Genomic DNA, 21157 nt, shown 5'->3' with positions numbered 1-21157 from the left:
GATTTAAGAGGAGTGTGGAATTTTCTTCTTCTTCTTCTTCTTTTTTTTTTTAAGGTTGGGATGTATCCACTGCTGCTAGGCAGCAGGAAAAGTGGGTTACTAATAAATAACCACAAGAGGAAATGACTGAATAAAAGTTTAAAATGTACTTGTGTCGGATGAATAATTTAAACGTGATCTTAGCAGATATGCTGCGTGACGACCCACAGCCTCGACCCCCCCTTACCCCCGCAGACCATCAGACTAATTAGATCACTGGGTTCAGGTAACAGGGAGACAGGGCAGAAAAATCCTCCTCTCCTCCACCCCCCCCTCCTCTCTCTCTCTCTCTTTCTCTCTCTCTCTCTCGCTCTCTCTCTCTCTCTCTCTCTCTCTCTCTCTCTCTCTGTCTCTCTGTACAGTGAATTTCAGCTTCAGAATTTCAGTTTTTTGAAGCAGATCTTTTTCGAAGCCACTTTTTCATGCAAATCACAAAGGGTGGATAAAAGGATAAAACGTTCCCGATCAGTGTTTCTGACATGTACAGTAACTGCACTCACATCTAATATGCTGAAAGAACCTACGTGTTTTGTATGATATATGATTCTACAGGAATCTAAAATTAAAACTTGCTTTTTTTTGTCTACTGTTAGTCCATGGTTCTGTCATATTGTGCATAATTCATCCACAAATTCTTGTTTTTTCCATAATATGATGAATTAATATGATAAATAATGTAAGGTTATGGTAAATCACTAGCTCATCTGACTATTAGCTTGCATTATAATCTGATTTCACCAAACACACCTGTGCCAGATCCATGATTCATGAATGGCAAAAGAAAGCCATATCAGCACTAGATAATAAAACCCCACAGCAGCTTCACGGTGAGATGGAGCCAGAAAACGGAGTTAGCTTGAACGCTAGTAGTTGCTGATTACAGTTTGAACAGGTGCTCTACAGCCACATATTTATTTGCGGAACTGTCTGGCTGTGTTTTGGGCTTTTCTCAGCTCTGTAGAAGGCGAGCTTGCTGCGAAGACGTGAGGAGAATTCATTATGTGGTAGCAATTTCACGACACTGGAGCCTGCAGTAATCTCACTGCACAGATCTGAGACCATATGTCCCATCACTCCGGGCAGAGGTTTTAATCAAAGGACCACTAAGCCATGATGAGAGCTGGACATGAGAGGGGAGTGTGTGAGGAGCATGAGGAACAAGAAAGAATAAGCAAAGAAGAGAAGAATGACTGGGTTTATTTATTTATTTATTTATTTATTTTATTAAAGCAAGCAAAAACTGGCTAACAAGATTAAACTCAAAACTTGCTAGATGGAAAAAAAAAAAGAAGAGATGATTTGTCATATTTGCAAACTGTAGAAGCACTTTTCTCAAAGAAAAGCAGAGCTAGCGTGATGGTGATCTTCTAATTTTGTTGCAGTGGTGGAAATTATACCTAAAACAGGGGACGATCTAAAACAATTAACGTAAAGAAAACATCATGGCTCAATGTACCAAAGCAATGACAGGGCAACAAGCTCAGTGAAACCTGGCAGTTAATGATTAAAAAAAAAAAAGACCAGGCACTGTTTATCCAATCTTCAACTATCCAATTTTGGTGAACCCGTGCCCACTGTAGCTGACAGGAATGGAACCTGATGTGGTCTTCTATTGTTGTAGCCCATCCTCCTCAAGGTTTTGCAAGTCGTGAGCTGCTTTTCCGCTCACCATAGTTGTAAAGAGTTTATATATTTGTAAGGTTACAATAACCTTCCTGTCTGCAAGAACCAGTCTTGATATTCTCGTCTGACCTGCCGTCAAGAGGCTGTTTCCACCCACAGGATGTTTTGTTGTTGTTGTTGTTGTTGTTGTTTGCACCATTCTGTGTAAACTCAAACCAGTGTGTCTGGCACCAACCACCATGACATGTTCAAAGTCACTCCGATCACATTTCCCCCCACATTCTGATGTTTGTTTTGAACATTACCTGAAGCTCTTGACTTGTATTTGCATGTTTTTATACGTTGTGCTTCTGCCACATGAGTGGCTGACCGGATAATTGCAGCGGCAACCCCTATCTCAGATAATGCTCATTCCTCCGAATCCATTAATAGCATTTATTAGGAATTAAGCTATAAGACAAATGTCAAACATTTACCAGCACAGTTTTGATAAATACTTCTGAGAAAAAACATTGACATGCTCACTCCTTCACACTCACACAATTCAAGTTTCTCTCTTTTTCTTTTTTCTTGTTCCAATAATTTCAGACACAGCTGTTCAGCTTGTACATTGACAAATATCAGAGAAGAAATTTCTGTTTGCTGAATAAATATCCCAGAAATCTTTCATGCATCTAAAGCAGGTAGAGGCAGGTGGGCGAGAAGCACTTGATCACCCCGGTCCTTGGAAACCATGTTCCAGTTACACCTCTCTCAGCATTTTCACTTTGATTGGCCAGATGGGCCTTGAACTCTAAGCACAGGGTTAAGTAATGGATGGGAGTTTATTTACATTTTTATTTTCATAAATAAGGCTGCGTTGTTTTTGTGTAGAAAAATTGCCCAAATATAAGCATAATGTTGCTCCATGAAAGGAAAATTCCACCCTGAAACACATTAAATATGTTTATATTGAAATATGTTGTGATGTGATTCTGTTGCTAATTTATTGGTTGGTGCTGTACTTTCCATGAGACGTTAGCAGACATGTGCTGCACTGATGCCGTTTAACGGGAGACAAAAAGGAAACATAAGGGATAGCGGTTAGGTTTAGTATTAAGGTTAGCTCCTAAAAAACAAAAGAGCAAGAGTTTCTTCAATCACACACCATTTTCCAGCAAAGTTCATCAGAACATTATTGAGAAATTTAAATAGTTGAGAAGTCAGAATCAGAATTATAATCTTTGGCAATCAGCACCACCTGTACCTGGGTCGATTTAATGAGAGATCTCCACCTACTCAATGCGCAGACTTGACGTATCCTTGCGATATGCTGGTTGTAATTCTCAGCCGGTAAGCTCTGGTAATGGTCTTCTGGGTACATCCTGGGAATTGCTCTGGGCTTGTTTCCATCACTGTCTCTGGAGAGGCCCACTGGGTTAAGTTCTTACCTCTTATCCCTAAGGACCAGGGATCAAACCCAGCATGTGGTGACCTTCTCATTATAGCAAGATTAAGCCAAAACATAGACCCAGCAGAGCTTGAGCAGTTAAAGTGCCCTAACTACTATGGGCATTATAGGCAGCCATGAGTGGGTCCTGCAGCAGATCCTGTTACAACTGCAGTTGCTTACAGAGGGAAGCAGAACCTACTCAGCCTGTTGCAGCCATGGCTGCAGAGCTGCCACAGCCTGCTGCCCTCAAGAACACAAATCAAGCATTTTCTTATTTATCTGTTCCTGAGGGATATGATGGGAGCCCTGGCTCCCTTTTGCAGTACAAGGCAGCTGTCTTGTTTCCCATCAGATTGTGCCAAGTTGGCTTATATTATTTTTCTGCTCACTGGCTGAGAACGTACCTGGGCCATTGTCTTGGAGTATCAGCCCAGAGAATGGCATATATCCAAAACTCCCAACATCTCAATCCTTGTCAGGCCAGATGGGCCCTTTTTTTTTATTTTAACAGGTTCGATTTTATTCTTTTCTACCGGCCTGGATCCAAGAACTTAAAGCCTGATGCCCTCTCCAGACAGTAGGATCCTCCTATTCCTAAGTCAGAAGCCAAACTCATACTCCCAAGCTCCCAGGGTCTTGCAATGTTCCAGAAGCCTGGAATTTTTTTTGCTGCTGATTCTGTTGGCCAGGCATTGATCAGTACATGCACACTTGTTGCAGCCTGCCATGTTAGAGTCCAGATTAAAGATCCTAGGACACAACAAGGCTTGCTATAACCACTCCCTGTTCCCTCTTCCCCTGCATGGGCCCACCTATCCATGGACTTTGTGACAGGGTTGCCAGCCTCTCAGGGCAACACTGTAGTTCTGCTCAAGGTCAACCTTTGAAACCATTTGAGTGTCAGTTTGGGTTTATTTAAGGAGAGATCTCCATTTACTCAGTGCTCAGTCTTGAGTCACCCTTTTAGAATAAATCTTGGCCCAGACTTTTAGTGGGCATGAACTTTTAATGAATCCTTGGGCTTGCTCTACAGTTGAGTCCTTTCCTGTCTCTGTTGGTGGCTTGCTGGGTAGAGTCCCTGTTTCTGATTTCTGGAGACCATGGTTCAAAGCCATCATGGGGTGACCTTCCATTACCATCTCAAAGTCGCAGAATGATGATAGTGTTGTATTTGCATAAAAGATGAAGATATGTTTGAGCAGAGTGTACAAATGAGGCCAGTGCTTAAGTGCCACTGCCTCATTCTCTTTCGGTAAAGATGAAGCCAAGGATATATCCCACTGCACCACTATCAACAGGTAGTCGAACAGTATTGTGGGTAGTATAGAACAATTTTCACCAAACTGAAAATAGGCCAGCATATCAATGAAAGAAGTTCATCCATTAAAATATCATATCTTGATGAAAGATTTGCTCTGTAAACCATTCAGGGTGTGGGCCACCCTCCCCTTAACAGTACTAGAGAATGTGGAATGCTGGTAATTCCACACACACGGGTGTGTAAAGGAATGTTGAGTGTGGTGTAGTGTGGTGTGGTGTAATCCCCACTCTTTGTGCAGTGTATCACATGCCACTAGAACATTGGGTGAGCTCATGCAGCAGCGAAGTGTCACGCAAGGTTCAGTAGTTGCTTCTGTACATATGCACCTGCTGCTTCTGTGAACCTTTACACACTGCTTTGGATTTGAGCCACATACCAAGTGATTATATTTAACAGCTTGAATTCATATTGTTACCCTGTTTCACCTGCATGAAGTGGAAAAACCACTCCACTGATTTACAGAAAGTAATTGAGATGTTTCTCACGTGGGAGTTTTACACAATTTCTTTCTTTATTTCATTCTTCCACATGATTCACCCCCCCACCCCCATTGGATTCATTTATTTTCGCGTGATTACTTCCACACTTTATTCTTTCTTTTTTTTCTCTCTTGTGATTTTTACATGATTAATATTTTCAAATGTGAATTTTCTCCCCATGATTCATTTCCACATGATTCCCCTCCCCATGATTCACTTATCGTCATGAACTTTTCACAAATGACTGATTTATATAAATTTTTTGATGCACCTTCACGTGTAAAAAAAAAAAAATAATAATAAAAAAATTAACCCATTCACAGTCAAACGCAAATGTGAAAAGTCCAAGTATTAATTTTTAGTTACACTCAGTAAACTACATATGACAGGATGTAATAAAGGCTCCTAGTAAGTAAAGCTTATAAAAGGGAGACTTCCAGGGGAAGTCATCAAGGATGTGTTAAAAACAGAAATAAAACAGGCCCAAGACAAAATCCCGGTGATCAAATAAAGCTTTTTATATACACCTCCATCTACAGGTAGCACATGGAGCTGCACATATCTGCCTTTTTGACTGGCCTCTAAAGCAATAAAACGACACGTTATATTGTTTTCGTAAATCTTTTTCATTTAATTGTATAATAAATATATATATTTTTTTGTTTCCATTAATACCATTCACTCATCTATAACGTTAGAACATGACACAATGTCAAAATCATGCATTTTATAGCTTTCAGGTACATATAGCTCTATCTTGACATACAATACAAAAACATAGACACATTACAGATATTATTTTGGATATCTGTACACAAGAGACACATTTGCCATCACACCATTGGCTACGAACTGCGCATCGCAACACACACAACGTCGCTACACCAATTTCCTACTATGTTTGGAGTTTTTTGCTTTTTTTTTGTTTGTTTGTTTTTAAATGACCAATCGAGTTGCATACTTCATACGTTAATACGTCCACACGTAAAAATAAATCTGATCTTTTAACAAAAATAGCACACGTCGAAAACATCTACAAATATTCTGTTACAGTGCTTATGCCATAACAGGCTCCTGAGTCCCAGAGGGGTTTTTTTTCTTTTCTTTTCTTTTCTTTTCTTTTCTTTATTTTTTGGATAAATATTACATAAGAGGAAGAGCTAGAGAGTGTAAGTAGATACAATAATGTACAAAATATAAAGTAAATTAAAAAAAATGAACAGTTTGCATAATGTGATGAAGTTTTACAGACCATTCAAAGCCCTAAAATCGAACATGTCCCATATAGCACCAGATATGCATCATTAAATCATGTAAGTGGGTGAAACTCAGCAACAGTGTGTTTAAGGCACTCGATGTCAAAAACAAAAAAATAATACATTTATCTATTTTAAATATTGGCATGATTATTCTGTTTTTTTTTCTAACTCCATGTTTATGAAAGTACATGAGCACGTAAACATTGCACTTTTTTTAGATATATATATATATATATTTTTTTTTTCTTTACACAGAATGGTGACAAAACATTATTTCTGGTTCAGAACGACAGTGAGATCAGCTGAAGTTCCAGTCCGAGTTCATAATCTTCATCGATCAGATGCAGCATTAGAAGGTGTGCAGCATTATTTAGTAGAGGTACAGAGGAGGAGATGCTCTGGAAAAGTTTCCCCTCTGCTGTTGGTCAGATCTCATCACAGGCATCGCCATACAAACACACTGAGAGAGAGAGAGAGAGAGAGGGGAAAAACAGGTACAGAGAAACCAAAAAGCATAAAAAGTCCTCTGACACTGGAGACTCCTTCCATAAATGTTAAATAAACGCCTCCTTACAGAAAACTTCACTATATCTACAATTATACTGTTTTCCTTTGTTACATAAGTTTTAAAAATCCATTCATCATTAGCCTTAGATTATGTGGAGTCCCTTTGAATGAACTGTTACTATAGAAATATGAGCACATTAACACATTACTATAGAATAATGCGCACATTAACATAAACCTGTGGTTTGACTACTGTCAGAGCTGCTGTGATAGAAAATTAATCAACCTTCTGTATTAAACCTTCTGACTAATCAGAATCAGGAATTCAACAGCATTATGGTATAAGATATACCAATATATATATATATATATATATACATATATATATATATATATATATATATATATATTTTATGAGGCTAATGTAGCAGATTTGGGGGCGTTTTCTGTTGTCTATTCACATATGTTTTTGTTGTAAAGCAAGTTTGGGAATATTACAATTTCCTTTACAATTACAAACCCCTTGTCATTGTATACACATCAAACTTAGAGAATAAATCGCTTACCCAATCCGTCTAGATCAGCTCCTTTCCTCATATTTTACTCCGCTTAATCATATGCTATTATCTCATTTATGATAGAATTCATTTCTAGTTCTAGTACTAGTACTCGAGTCGCTGTAGTGACAATTTGTGGATCAGACTCAGACTCGGTTAGCTTCAGCTCACCTGCAGTCGTTGCCTCCGACGCTTATCACGTATTTGTCGTCGTAGGAGAAGCGAATGTTGGTCACGTGAGCCGAGTGGCCAAAGTAGCGTTTGTGTTTGGCCTGGGAATCAAAGACAGAAAAGAATCAACAATAGTTTGTCGGTCCTGAGGTACACAGTGTTAATTAACGTCGTGTAACCTTTTTAGTGTAATGTACTTATTCACATGGTTACATTACAGGATTAAATCACTGGCTCAAATAATTAGATAAGCTGAATAACTTTGTAAGCGTAATCATGTACAGAAGACACACACACACACATATATATATATGTATATGTGTATATATCTGTATATGTGTGTTTGTATATATATATATATATATACACACACACACACACACACACACACATATATATATATATATATATATATATATATATATATATATATATATATATATATATATATCTCAGAGATGCACCAATACTACATTTCTCAGCCAATACCGATAACCGATACCGATAGTTCTGCCTTTTATGCCTACTTTTAAATTAATAATAATTAATTCCACAATTCTGAAGGAAATGTAAAATAAAAACTTTCTCCATTTCAACAAGTTGTTTCACAGTAACTGGTCTCATCAACAGAACACACATTACTCTAATGAACATGAACACATGAACTCAATTCTGAAGATTAAAGTAAGATTATTAATTTATTGAATGTTATTAATTCATATTAACATTGACTGAATTATAAAAAAAACCCTCCTGTTAGTCTCACATTCACTCACCACAAACACAAGCATTTCTACTTCATCACTGAACGTCACACTGGTAATATATAATATACACTTTTTTATATATTAACATTAACTGGATATGAAATATGCTACTCTACAAATATATTTTTCTGTGCTATATATACTTTTTTGTCAACTCGTCTTCATTTAACTCTTTCAACAGTGTACTGGCGCTTTAATTCAGCGTGAGCAGCTCGGCAAAAAAATTACAATTTAGACTTGCGCTTCACTGCGGCTCACTTCCGGTGTAAATTTTTATCGGTGCAGAGCTTACAGAGATTACAAACTGCAGTTTTGTCCTCCTTCCACACAAGAGACATCATCTTTACACACAGCACGAAATCGATGTGTTTTCCCGCCCTCTTTTGATTGACAGGAGATTATCGGCCCTGATCATCGGATGTTTTTAAACTATCGGTCGATGACCCATAGCGTGAGAAATAGCCTTTACATCAGTGCATGTGTGTGTGTGTGTGTGTGTGTGTGTGTGTGTAGTCTGGTCATAGTTCATCATTTTAATTTAATTACTGTATTTAAACATGAGTATTACATGTGATTTGATTCCTGTTTTTATTCAGTTCACTTTATTCCGACCAGAGTGTTTTAATGTCGCTGATTGTTATGTTCTTTTAATTGTGATTCATATTTTTTATTTCATTTAAATAAATGTTATTTACACGCTCGCTGTAACTTATTTATGCTGTATTTATTCTTACTAAATTATTACCTTTTTATTTCCGCATCTCGTGTCTAACATTAAATAAAAGTAAACAATGATATGTTCTGTTCAGTGCTACAGTAGCGAAAGTCCCAGTGAGCCAAGCCACATTTTAATATAGCTGTACACACCAAGAATTAACAAATTGTGGAAAATGTAAAATTATTATTTTTAAATAAGATATATATATATATATTTAAGTAAAAAATATTTAACTGGCCACTTTGATCTGAACAGGACAAAAGGTTTGTATCCATAATTGTACTTACAAATTTCTCGGAGCAGGGGAAGTCAAAGAGCTTGACGAGGCCGAAGTCGTCTCCGGTGACCACGTTGAGTCCAGCATGAGACACACTGGCACAGTTCACATCGGCCTTGTCAGCGTTTCGTGGCCAAACACCCAACACCTCATCACCGAGAACACTGAGGGACAAACACGGTGAAGATCAAACAGCAGTTCATTCGGATACATCTAAATCTAAGGAAACACGGCCTTAAAAAGGCGTTCTTTTACACTGGCGTTGAGTTGCAAGAAAGACAGAGATCAAAACGTAAATCGCTAATCCTCGGCTTACACTAGCAAGTGAGAATGTTTGTACCCCCTATGGTTTTTAAATAGAAAAAAAAAGGAAAAGTTACCTCTATTTTACAATTCACCCATCTACAACAAGATAACACAAAATGAAGGTGTCTTGAGTGTTGTATATTTCCCCAGCCAGAATGAATATGATACACACACCACACACAGTGTGTTCGGAGGAGTGTATTACCTGGTCCAGGTGGCCCAGGTGATTCTGTCAGCAATGGCCTGCTCGGTCACTATCTTCCCACTCGGGACCTCATGCACCTGACGCTTATAACTTCCTGTAGAAACCTGGAAAGGAACAATAGTGCAGTTCAAATCAATCGATCAATTAATCAATCAAACATCATGCTGCACGACAGGGCAGCGTAACACACTTGGAGGAAAGTGCTATCTACCCTCTTCCGCATACATGACCTCACAGACCCCCATGATAGTCCAGTGTTGATGTAAATGACAGGGAAGAGACGGTAATGCCATTCCTCCCACTCAGAGATCACGGCTAATGATAAGGGCCACGGAAAGCTCAGGGTATTGCATCCTTGGCGTTCAAACTAGCAATCTAACAAGGATATCTTCTTATGTGCCACTTGGGAAGCCCACGTTTATTAGTTCAGCTGCTGCCAACAAATTTATACATGCGGTACAGGACAAATAAAGAGTGCTTTAAACCACGAAGAAATGCTATTAAACAGAACACTGTCTAACGCCACATTTGAGACGTACATTAATAAGTTGGTGCCTCTTGAAAAGTTGAAGGTTAACATGCACCTCCACAGCAATGGAATGAGGAGTGTGGATCCCAAGCATAACATCTATCGTTGTTGTTTGGCTGACAGCAATAGCAGAATAAAATGTCAAGTATCTAAACAGCTCACGTTACCACACGCCTCAAAATTTCAGCTTGCACCATGATCATGACCCCTACCCTACTGTTATGCTACTGTTGAGTGCAGAATTATGCATCACCATCATTTTTGAATGGAAAATGTGGGAAAAAAAACTCTATCACTAAACTCTATTTACAAATTGAAATGAGCGTAAATCCTATAACAAGGAGAAATGGTTCACCCAATAAAGATGGAAGTTCCATTAAAATTAAATGTGACATTTTGCAGTTGAATCCCACTGTGTTTATTTTATTTTATTTATTTAAACTTTCTCTGAAACATGTAGAATTAAGAACTGCAGGATCTGTTGGGTTGTTTTTTTTTTTTCTCATTTGAGTTAAACCACTGATTCAGATTAAAAACCTTCATCCTTCATGTCCTAATCTCCCACAGGATTATATAGGATCACGAGCTAACCCTAAAGTTATTTGACCTTTTCTCACTACTCAAGTGCTGTGTGCTCACAAAAATACGAATTTGTGTAAAGAAGGTTGACCTGGGGGAAAAAAAGAGCAATTAGGAATTATTATTAAGTTACGTAAGTTACACTGTCACGGACCGCTATGAACTTGCTGTCGGCGGAGAAGTCGAGCTGGATGACGAAGCCGGGGATGTCTTTGCAGTAGCCGATGCGGTTGAGGGCGGGGCCGAGCGTCAGGTCGTAGAAATCTACAGCGCTCTCCACAGAGCCCACAGCCAAGAGCCGGTTATCAGGACTGAATCTGCAAACACACACACAGGACATAAATTGGACCAAAAAATGAAAAAAAACTAGAAAATGACTGACACTGATTATTTTGTTTCTTTCTCTGTTAGATTTTCCCTTTTTTCTTTTCTCAGCTTCAAAAAAAATAGATTGCTTTTCTCCCATAGACACCTCTCCGGTCTTCATGTTGGTTTATCCTTTTTAACAGCAAATGCAGACGTCACAGGCAAAACCCAGGGCTCAAACCGAGCGTAGACATTTAAAGTTATTAATCATTTAAACAGTCATTCTAACAGGGCACACTTGGGCTACAAGAAACACTTGTTTAGTCACATGTTCTAATATTTTTGATCACTGGAAAAATGGTGGGGTTAATCCGAAGGTGACATGTTCTAAGTTTTTTTTTTTTAACCCATCTAGATGTAAATATCAGGAAATGAAAGCTGAAATTCTGATCTATCTTCTCATTTATCTTTAGATCTCAAACCTAAATGTCATCAGTGTATAGGAGGAAAAAAAAAAAATAATAATAATAATTGGCCTTGCTGTTTCAATACTTTTGTTCCCCTCACCAGCCTCTCTTTTTTCTCTGAAGTTAACAAGACCAAAAAAAACAAAAACAAACAACATGTTACTGAGAAACCAGGAAGTGAAAAATCCTAGGTGGAAAACGTACAAAGCACTAACACTAGAGACTCCTTACATAAACATTGAATAAATACCTCCTTTTGGAGATGTACATATTGTGGTTTTGTGTGAGTGTGTGTGTTCTAACCGTATATCCTGTATGGCCACACTGCGGTCTCTTTTCTTGCCCCACACAGTGAGCGCGTTGACGAGCAGGACGATGAACTCGCCGTTCTCCATGCCGATGGACACCATCTCCCCGTTAGGACTGAACGCTGTGCACTTGGCCGGGTGACCCAGGCTCACCTTGTTCAGAAGTTTCTGGAAAAAAAATAGGTGTTGTCAGAAGAATTGTGCTTAATAGAAAAATCCCATATGTTCCCTGAGCTGCATTACCTTGTCTGCTAAATCCCAGATGCGGATGGTTCCGTCATCGCTGGCTGAGATGAAGAGATCTTTGCAGGGGTGTGTGGCCAGACCCCAGATGCGCCCCTGTGTGTGTCCGTTTATCAGTGTGTTGGACGCGGCGTTCTTCTCTCCCACCTCTATGATCTCTCCATCCTTTGTTCCTACCAAGATTTTCCCCTTTAAACAAAAATCAAGATCTAATTCTTCAACTTCAGGATGATACAAGCCTCGCTTTTAGTACAGCTCTAAATGATTTATTTGACTGTTTGGTTAAAAGAAAAAAGAAAAAGAAAAATACTGGCACCCTGGTTTAAAAAGATCCGAAATAAACAGCACTGTTGGGTAATAATAATTAACGTAAACGTGGGAAAAACTAAATGTAAATCAGCCTATATAAGCTGTGTGTTAAACTTTCTCGATAGCTGTGGCAGGTTCAGATCTAAAATATCTCCTGATGAATTTAACTTTAGACATTTTAGTTAAAGATATAAAAATGTATCAATAAATGCACAAAAAAAAGGACATGTTACAGAAAGATTCATGAGGACATCGATGTTGCGAGAACACCACTGGGGACAGAACTGAGCAGGTTAGATGACGTAATTAGATGACGTAATAATAATTAGCATCTAATAAGATACATTTTATTATACTAGTTTACTCTAAAAATAAAAGCACTTACATGAGAACCACCTGACCACGAATAAAACATATTATTCTAATACATTTTCAGCTCCGCCCCTTCCCACATGCTCATCAGGAAATGTTTTGTTTGGTTCGTTTAATTATGCGAATGAACCAAAAAAAACATGAATTTTGCTATGCCTAATAGGTGTGAAAGTGCAAAAAGCCATAACAACAAGAATGTCTGTCAAAACTTTGACCCAAAATAATGATAATGAGGTATCTAGATACATTTGTCATTTTAGTATCCATCACATTTGCGTAGTTGGACTTGAAGATGCAAACATATCTCAAATGTCTAATACGAAAGCCCCGTAATACTCAATAATAATTATGATAAACCTTCTCGTTGTTTAAACTTGAGTCGTAAATGCATAAGTTTGTCTTCAAATGGCGGAAACGGACTTCTGCAAATTTAATACTTGCTCTTCATTTGCATTCATTTTCACACACATCTTTTTCAGGCTGCATGACCTAAATTAATTTAAGTTTAATGGCACCTTCTGTTATCTGTATATAAATGAGGTGTTACTCTTCTGTAAATATTCATATTCTTATTCATCTGTACATATGTTGAGGTGTTCATAGTTTACATATTACCATTATTATTATTTTTTTTACTACTGTTATTCTTAGTTTATCTTATCTTATCTTATCTTATCATGGATAGAAATGCCCCAAAAAGCACATTTGTCCTAAAAATGCTAATTTGACCATATGAAAGACAAAAAATCAGTGCCTTAGGGTTTTAAGAGCATTAATGAAATGTGTTCGAACAAAGAAGGTCTTTGCCTTCCGGTTGTTCCCCAAGCGTGTCTCTCTCTCTCTCTCTCACTCTTTTTTCCCCCTCTCTCTAACCTTTCCTCTGCAAACGGATCTGACGCTTTCGACAGGGAGACCCGTTTCCAGTTGAAATGCCCGACATCTCTTCATCTCCTGATCCCACAGCTTCACCGCTCCGCCCTCTTTAGTCCTGCAGAACACACACATTACCCCTCACCCATCAAACACACACAATTCCCAGTACACATCGATCTTGATTTACTTAGCACCAAATGCTCTATTAAGCCAGACTATTACTATAAAATAAAATTGAAATAAAGTAAACACGAATAAACAAACAGCAAGTGTTACTGTACGACAAATGATAGTTTTCCAAAATGATTCAATCTCAGTGAAATCATATATCGGTCCTGATATAAAACACACACACACACACACACACACACACACACACGGTTGTACTCACGGTCTCTCCTTGCCCCCGGTGACTATAAGTCCATCTCTGAGGGTTGTGTACATGGTGAAGACGGGTCCAGTGTGAGCTTTGGCCACTACACGCACCAGGAAGTGATCCCTCCAGACATACACGTCGCCGTTGATGGCGCCAGTAAAGGTCAGGTTATTCTACATCACACACACACACACACACACACACACACACACATCCACTGTTTGTGTCATATCAATAAATCTTTCCGCATGCAAAAACTGATTCACTGCATCACACAAATGTACTGAATCAGCTGAGACATGTTTGTTGTCTGAAATTTGATTGGTTAATGTACTAACGTTTACTGACGGCTCATAGCTACTAATACGGCATAATGCCTACACAATGTGTGTGTGTCATTGATATGGTGAAGTTTTCTCTAAGGAGATGGCTATTAAACATTTTTTGGAAGTAGTCTCCTTTTAGTTTTACGCAGACTTTAGTTTACTTTATGTTTTTCGTCCTGGGAAAGTCTTCAGGTCAGAGGATGTTGTGTTTTTTGGAAAAGAGAAAGCGACGGAATAGAATGGGGGAAAAATCTAACTAAATTTAACATTAAATGTAACTAAAAATGGATAAAATGTATGACCTGACATTTTTTTTAATTAACGATTTTTTTTATATTGCTGCCAATGACAGCAATAAGACAGCATAAGACGAATAAAACACTTCAGGATGTGCTGTTATTGGGACGTGATCCACTTCGGACTGGTAAAAGTAACTCGGCTTCATCACAACAGACCGTCGTTGATTTCCTATTTTCCTATAACAGACCACCATATTGTTCTTTATTTCTTAATTTATTGGTCAAACTCGCTCTTCATTTAATGGTATTGTAGGTAATGTCTCCTTCACAGCGATTATTCTTCTGTAACGTGTGTGTCATCAGTGTTGTGTGTCACTCACAGCACCGAAAGCCACGGACAGCATCGTCTGCATCCTGCCCTCCTCCACTACTCCAATCACACCCTTCTTATACAGCAGCGAGCCTCCCACCAGCGTCCAGAACTTGATGTGTTTGATCCCGACAGACACAAATTGCGTGTCCGAATCTGGCCTGAACTCCACCACGAAGATGCGGTCCGAGTGTCCGGCCTTACTGCTCACTTTAGTACCTGCAGGATCAGCAGAAAACACAGCGAATTCATCAGCAAACACATGCAAGTCAGAAGAAAACAGGAAGCTGTTTGCTAAACCTAACTGAAATGCTATACAGAGATACTGAGGGTTTAGTCCTGATGGTCTTATCTTCCATCTTTTTACTTCCACAACGTGAAAAGAACTCGACAATTACAAATACTCTTTTTATACGTCAAGGAAAAAATGATAATTCATTCTCTCCATATTGAATTATATATCAATCATCGAGAAACTTAAGCCCTATAATATAATATTAAATGTTCATTTTAAATGACATGATGATTAATGTTAAAATATTCAATGTTGTCTGCAAATCAGTTGATTACTGATTAGTCATGCAGTGAAATGAAAATGCTTCCTGAAACCGAAACCAAAATTCAGGACACAAAGCTAATCTTATGTATTTTCTTTATTTATCTGAATAAAATTTTATTTAAAAAAAAAAAAAAAAAAAAAAAAAAAAAAAAACCTGAGAGAAATTTTAGGAAAAAACAGGACAAAACTGAGCTGCCAATAAATAAATAAAATATGCTAAATGAACATTCTAGAATGATTACACTATGTAATACTTATCTACTAATATGACATTAATAGCATAGTTTCCATTACATTTCTCTTTTAAACAAAACCTTTTTAATCACTTTCTTATTTTCGTTACCATTAAAATGATTTGTAAACTGTTAAATTCGCCCCTTAGTTGTTTTTATTATTTAATTTTTCAAACTATTTATTTATTTATTTATTTATTTATATTTTTTAAGTTGAAATATTTTGCCTTTTCATTTCGGACTGAAAACCAACAGGAGTTCAACAGAACGTGGCCAAAATTTTGGCGCCTCCCTGTTACCGATCACTGACCTGTTTCCAAGTTTTCTCTTGCGTTCTAAAGAGGAACGGCCATATTTTTTCACCCTCTGGTTCATACTGTATGTCTTAAAGCCTAACTTTGGCATGGGGTTTTTTTTTTTAAATTAATATTCTGATTCATTTCAGATTAATTTTAAATGACAGTGCATCCATAAACCATGTAAAATAGACACTTTAATTCCATAACATCATTTTTTTTTGATAAACTGTTATGTGAAAGTCTGAACATTGGGTTGTGTCATCGCAAATAAAAAAAAATAAACAACAACACGAAGAAAAGTGAAACGTGAAATCCATTTGTTAAAAAAAAAACAACAACTGAAAATGGAGGGGAAAAAAAAAGAAAAATGTATTCAAGTATACTTTCAGGTAAAATTCCAGTTTCTCATTTGAGTAAAGAGGAAAAATATACTTCTTAATAAAAATGACGGCCAGTGATTTTTATGTCCTCTTGTCAGAATAATTTTTCATGCTTGTTTATATAATTTGCCAAATGCCGCTGCATTGGATGGCATTGAGATGAAATTATTGGTGTTTATTATTAACGGGTCTTTCTACCTTCGATAAAGAGGATCGGTGTAAATTATGAACGTAATCCGGCGCCATCCAATGAGGTTTGTGTACGCAGCTTTATACGGCTAATTATAGAAACTTGAAACGTGAAATGATGCACATTTAATCCGTATTCTTTCTTCTAGAGCACGTTTGATTTAGTTTACCCCTACGTGTTAATTAATACAATAAGTAACAAACATGTACTGACATGTACTTCAGGTGGTCGTTATTCAGGCATGAATTCTCCCGTCGTAGGAAAGGTTAGCGCCTCGTTAGTTTGTGATTAGTACGTGCCGTAACTCATCATTAGTTCATATTTAAGTACGTATTAATTCAGGTATTAGTGCATGATTATTCATGTACTATTATTGTAAAGGGTTACCAAAATGTACTTTATTGTGTTGCTGTTATTGCAATATCACATAACATAACCCAAACGCACACACACACACACACACACCTTCCTGCCAACGCCACACAGTGATGGTGTGCTCTGGATCCACTCCTAGAGACAACAGCAGCTTGCCCGTGGCACTGAAGTTGACATAGCCGACTCCTTTAGCATGAGAGCAGCGGAGCACTGATAGGGTCTGTTTACTCATCGCATCCCACACGTGGATGGAGGGGGCTAGGCCTACACACACACACACACACATACACACACAGGCACATACAGGAAAACATTATTTTCCTATATCGGCACAACCCCTAGTATTTGATTCCTTAATTATTTACTAATTAAAGTCCCTGTGAATTTCATAACGCTTCTTTGGAGGTACCTCAATCATGAGTTGAATGAGCTGTAAAAACAACATACAAATTACTCAAGAATGGATACAGGACAGTTATGGTAGGTAAAAACTGAGTTACAGCACAAACGTGGAACACAGAACGACTCATTGCAGCAGGCTAAAAGACGAGACGATATAATCCCAGCCTGTTATGAACAGCTGGAAGACACATGACCTTCCCTTTGTTACAGTTTAGAAATACCGGCCAGAGATTCCTGAAGCTTAAGATTAGAAAACTGATACAGCAGAGACAGGATGGACATACACAAGAAGCACAACGGTACACAAGGGAGCTTTTTTTTATTATTATGACGGACAGCTGTGGTGCATTATGGGAGCTGCACTTGCCAGTTCCAGTGCCTTACCTGCCAGATCAGTGATCTCGCCTGAGTGGTGAGGTGTAGGTGAGCGAATGAGAATGCGGCCAAAGAAAAAGAAAAGCAATGAGAAGGTGCTTCAGGGATGAGGCAGGTCAAGTGATTAAACAAATTAGCAAAAGTATAAAAGCATACTTGTGCACGCTTCAACGAAAGCGAATGACAATGACTCAAACAGCAGCCATACTCATGCATGAGTGAGTTTTGTTTATGAATCTCGTTAAGACAAAACGTACCGATCTGGCCCGTGGCAATGACGTTTTGATATTTGGGGTGTTGATTGACAGTGAGGCACAGGATATCATCTGTGTGCTCGAGGTAAAAACTCTGCGTGCCTGTTGGAGAAGCAGGGAGAATGGAACATGGGTTATTAGCAAGATTTATAATGCTAATAATGCAATTTTACTGAGAGTCATTCCTCACTCTAATTTCCTGTTATGTTTGTTATAAGATTAGTCAGGACACTGTTGGGTTTCTGTGTGTAGAGACTCTTGTGCTTAGCTGCTGGTGAGCAGGGTGATGGGAAAGGTGGGGAGGGGTGTGAGCCCCCTGCTGGGCACAGAGATACACTGGTACAGAAATAAAACGTACAGCACAAACTAAAGCTTTTTTGGTAGTAAAACACCGTATACACCGGCCACAATAAACTTATTACATTTAAACCGAGTAGACTACATAATAAAAACAAATGGAATTAATGTTCAATTTCCTGAGTGTTTAATTTTATATGAGCCATTAACCACAGCTGTGGAGTGTGACATCACAAATAAATTCAATGCCGAACACGGGCACCGCCAAAACTTCATTTTTTTGGCTTCTGGTAAAAAGAATGAATTAAATGAGTATTTAACCGCTGTTCACCTGCAGCTATTTGTGGATGAATCTGGCAACCAACGGTGCAGTGTTCCAAAGAATTTCAATTCAACTGAATTTTATTTGTACAGCGCTTTTTACAACGGACATTGTCTCAAAGCAGCTTTACAGAAACATATAAACACGGGATACAGATTTTAAGTGTGTTGATTTATCCCTAATGAGCAAGCCGGTGGTGATGGTGGTGAGGAAAAACTCCCTAAGATGTTAAGAGGAAGAAACCTTGAGAGGAGCCAGACTCAGAAGGGAACCCATCCTCATCTGGGTAACAACGGATAGTGTAAAAGTAAAGCAAAGTTCATTATGGTTTAATATGAAGTCTACTAAAGAGTGCTAACAAGCGCCCTCTTTGACCCATAATCCTTTGCAATACTGCCTAAGAACAGGTTTGTCGATAGCAGACAGCAACAACAATCCAAATATTAAATATAAAAAAATTAGTTTGTCATTAATTAAACGTTGCAGAATAGCATTAAGGTCACAATCAGGGTTGGAAAAAGGATAGAAAGTCTTACTTAGCGAACGAGTTAAGGTTAAAACGCCTTCAGATGTAAATGTTTTTAACTAAAAGTAGAAGTTTTCTAATGATTTCTAATGATTTAAAAATAATAATAAAAATCCAACCAGATTGTGGTCACTGAGATTAGTAGACAGACTTTGAGCAATCTAGAATAAATCTGAGTCAGTGTTTTAATTATAGTAAATAAATGCATCTACACAGAAACTGAAATAGCTATGAAAAGTCTAAGTATTTTGGTTGTAAGCTTAGATTTGTTAAGGAAATAATAATAATAAAAAAAATGTAGGTTTTTATCTTCCATTGAAATGCATTTGTGTAAGAGTAATTGAACAACTATTATTTTTTCAACTTTACTCAGGTAAAATACAAATGCCCTAGATGTTGCTTTAATAAGTGATTAGTAATAAAGTACTTAAGTAGTTCCCACCTTTTTGTGAAACAAAAACCAGGTCATCGCTTTGTCATCATCAATAATGTATGAATTTGGAGGATGACCAGAAATGGCCGTAAATCAATCCTGCACTTTCCTGGAAATCCACCAGGGGTCAGCATGCTCCAGGGTTCATGAAAGCAGGCGAGGACGGTATCTTCCCATCCAAACTGATATCGTGCACATTATCGATACACGATAAACATACATTTTAAGACGAAAATAATCCAATGTGAGGTGTTTTAGAGCTGTTACGACACATAACAATGTGAAAGTATTGCACAAACAGTTTTTTCTGTACGGAAAAGAGTGGTTCAGTACCAGCAGAAAGGTTCTGGATCACAGCTGCAGCAGCTGTGTGAAAGACGATGTCAGCTCCGTCGTTGAGGTAGTGCAGATTGTTACGACAGTCAAAGCCTCGGTATCCAAAAACATGGTCGAGCGCCAGCTCCTAGATGTTCACACACAAATACACAGAGCAAAACAACACATACTGAGACAGAAGAGTAGAATACTACATACAGTATGTGGCCAATGCAGTCAAAATATTACAGGACGTTACACAATTTTTACCTTACGCAAACTGTACTCGATCATGCAAGACATGTTTGATGCCCAGTGGTTGGTTATTTAGTTCTGCACTTGAGCTATAAACCTAATTTAACCGATAGTAAACATGTAACGATAACACAACTTTATTTTTCGACAACAAACCACACTGGAGGACTTGCCGGGGGGGAATTACCTTGGAAATCTTCTCAGGTCAGTCCATGTTAGCTAGCTGACTAATGTTAGCAGTAAATATTATAAGCATTTATAAGATATAAGATTATAATCTTTTAATGTTGACTAATTTTATGAATATGAACAGATCCTCTCACGAATTGTGTCAGGATAACCAGTGTTAATCAAAATACAACCTAACATCTACAATTCTCCAGCTGTGATCCTTGGAGATTTTTTGGCCACTCGAACCATCCTCTTCACAGTGCGTTGAGACGATATAGACACACGTCCTGTTCCAGGTTGATTCATAACATTTCCAGTTGACTGGAACTTCTTAATTAGTGTCCTGATAGTGGAGATGATTATTTTCAATGCTTGTGCTATTTTCTTATAGCCACTTCCCATTATGTGAAGCTCAACAACCTTTTGCCGCACATCACAGCTATAATCCTTGCTCTTACCTATTGTTATGAATGACTAAGAGCATTTGGCCTATCTATGTGTTACCCCATATTTATACCCCTGTCAAACGGGGGTTTGATTTCGTGTTCCTAGTCACCCAGGTGTACTAAAAAATTAACATATCAATGGGAATATACTTCAAATATATTTTCCTCATATGAATGAACAAAGATATTTTTTGGACCTGTGTTGTGTTTGCAATTGTTTGAGATCCATGAGAGCAGAGAATTTTTGTGAATTTTTTAAACCAAAGATCAAAAGGTAAAACAATAAAGGCAATTTTTCACAGCCTTCTTTGCTCGTATTTACCAAGGGTGCCAATATTAGTGGAGGGCACTGTATGTATGAATATGC

The 21157-nt window shown here is 38.0% G+C and overlaps 1 protein-coding gene across 1 annotated transcript in view; it reads right to left on the bottom strand.

Moving 5' to 3' along the window:
* Nucleotides 1–6568: 6568 nt before the first annotated feature.
* The window catches only part of eml6 (EMAP like 6), a 50352-nt gene continuing 35763 nt past the window's right edge, over nucleotides 6569–21157 (bottom strand). The window contains exons 29-41 of the mRNA XM_053634730.1: nucleotides 19937–20066; nucleotides 18029–18127; nucleotides 17085–17258; nucleotides 14969–15177; nucleotides 14039–14196; nucleotides 13648–13762; nucleotides 12094–12282; nucleotides 11846–12018; nucleotides 10924–11086; nucleotides 9662–9765; nucleotides 9161–9314; nucleotides 7389–7489; nucleotides 6569–6613 (exon numbers count right to left, since the gene is read on the bottom strand). Coding sequence (XP_053490705.1) covers nucleotides 6589–6613; nucleotides 7389–7489; nucleotides 9161–9314; nucleotides 9662–9765; nucleotides 10924–11086; nucleotides 11846–12018; nucleotides 12094–12282; nucleotides 13648–13762; nucleotides 14039–14196; nucleotides 14969–15177; nucleotides 17085–17258; nucleotides 18029–18127; nucleotides 19937–20066 — 1794 coding nt within the window. The 3' untranslated portion in view covers nucleotides 6569–6588. The remainder of the gene's footprint in view (nucleotides 6614–7388; nucleotides 7490–9160; nucleotides 9315–9661; nucleotides 9766–10923; nucleotides 11087–11845; nucleotides 12019–12093; nucleotides 12283–13647; nucleotides 13763–14038; nucleotides 14197–14968; nucleotides 15178–17084; nucleotides 17259–18028; nucleotides 18128–19936; nucleotides 20067–21157) is intronic.

Source organism: Ictalurus furcatus, chromosome 10, assembly GCF_023375685.1.
Source record: "Ictalurus furcatus strain D&B chromosome 10, Billie_1.0, whole genome shotgun sequence".
Classification (NCBI taxonomy): domain Eukaryota; kingdom Metazoa; phylum Chordata; class Actinopteri; order Siluriformes; family Ictaluridae; genus Ictalurus; species Ictalurus furcatus.
Note: the sequence above shows the minus strand (reverse complement) of the source record. Positions and strands in the feature narration are given on the sequence as shown.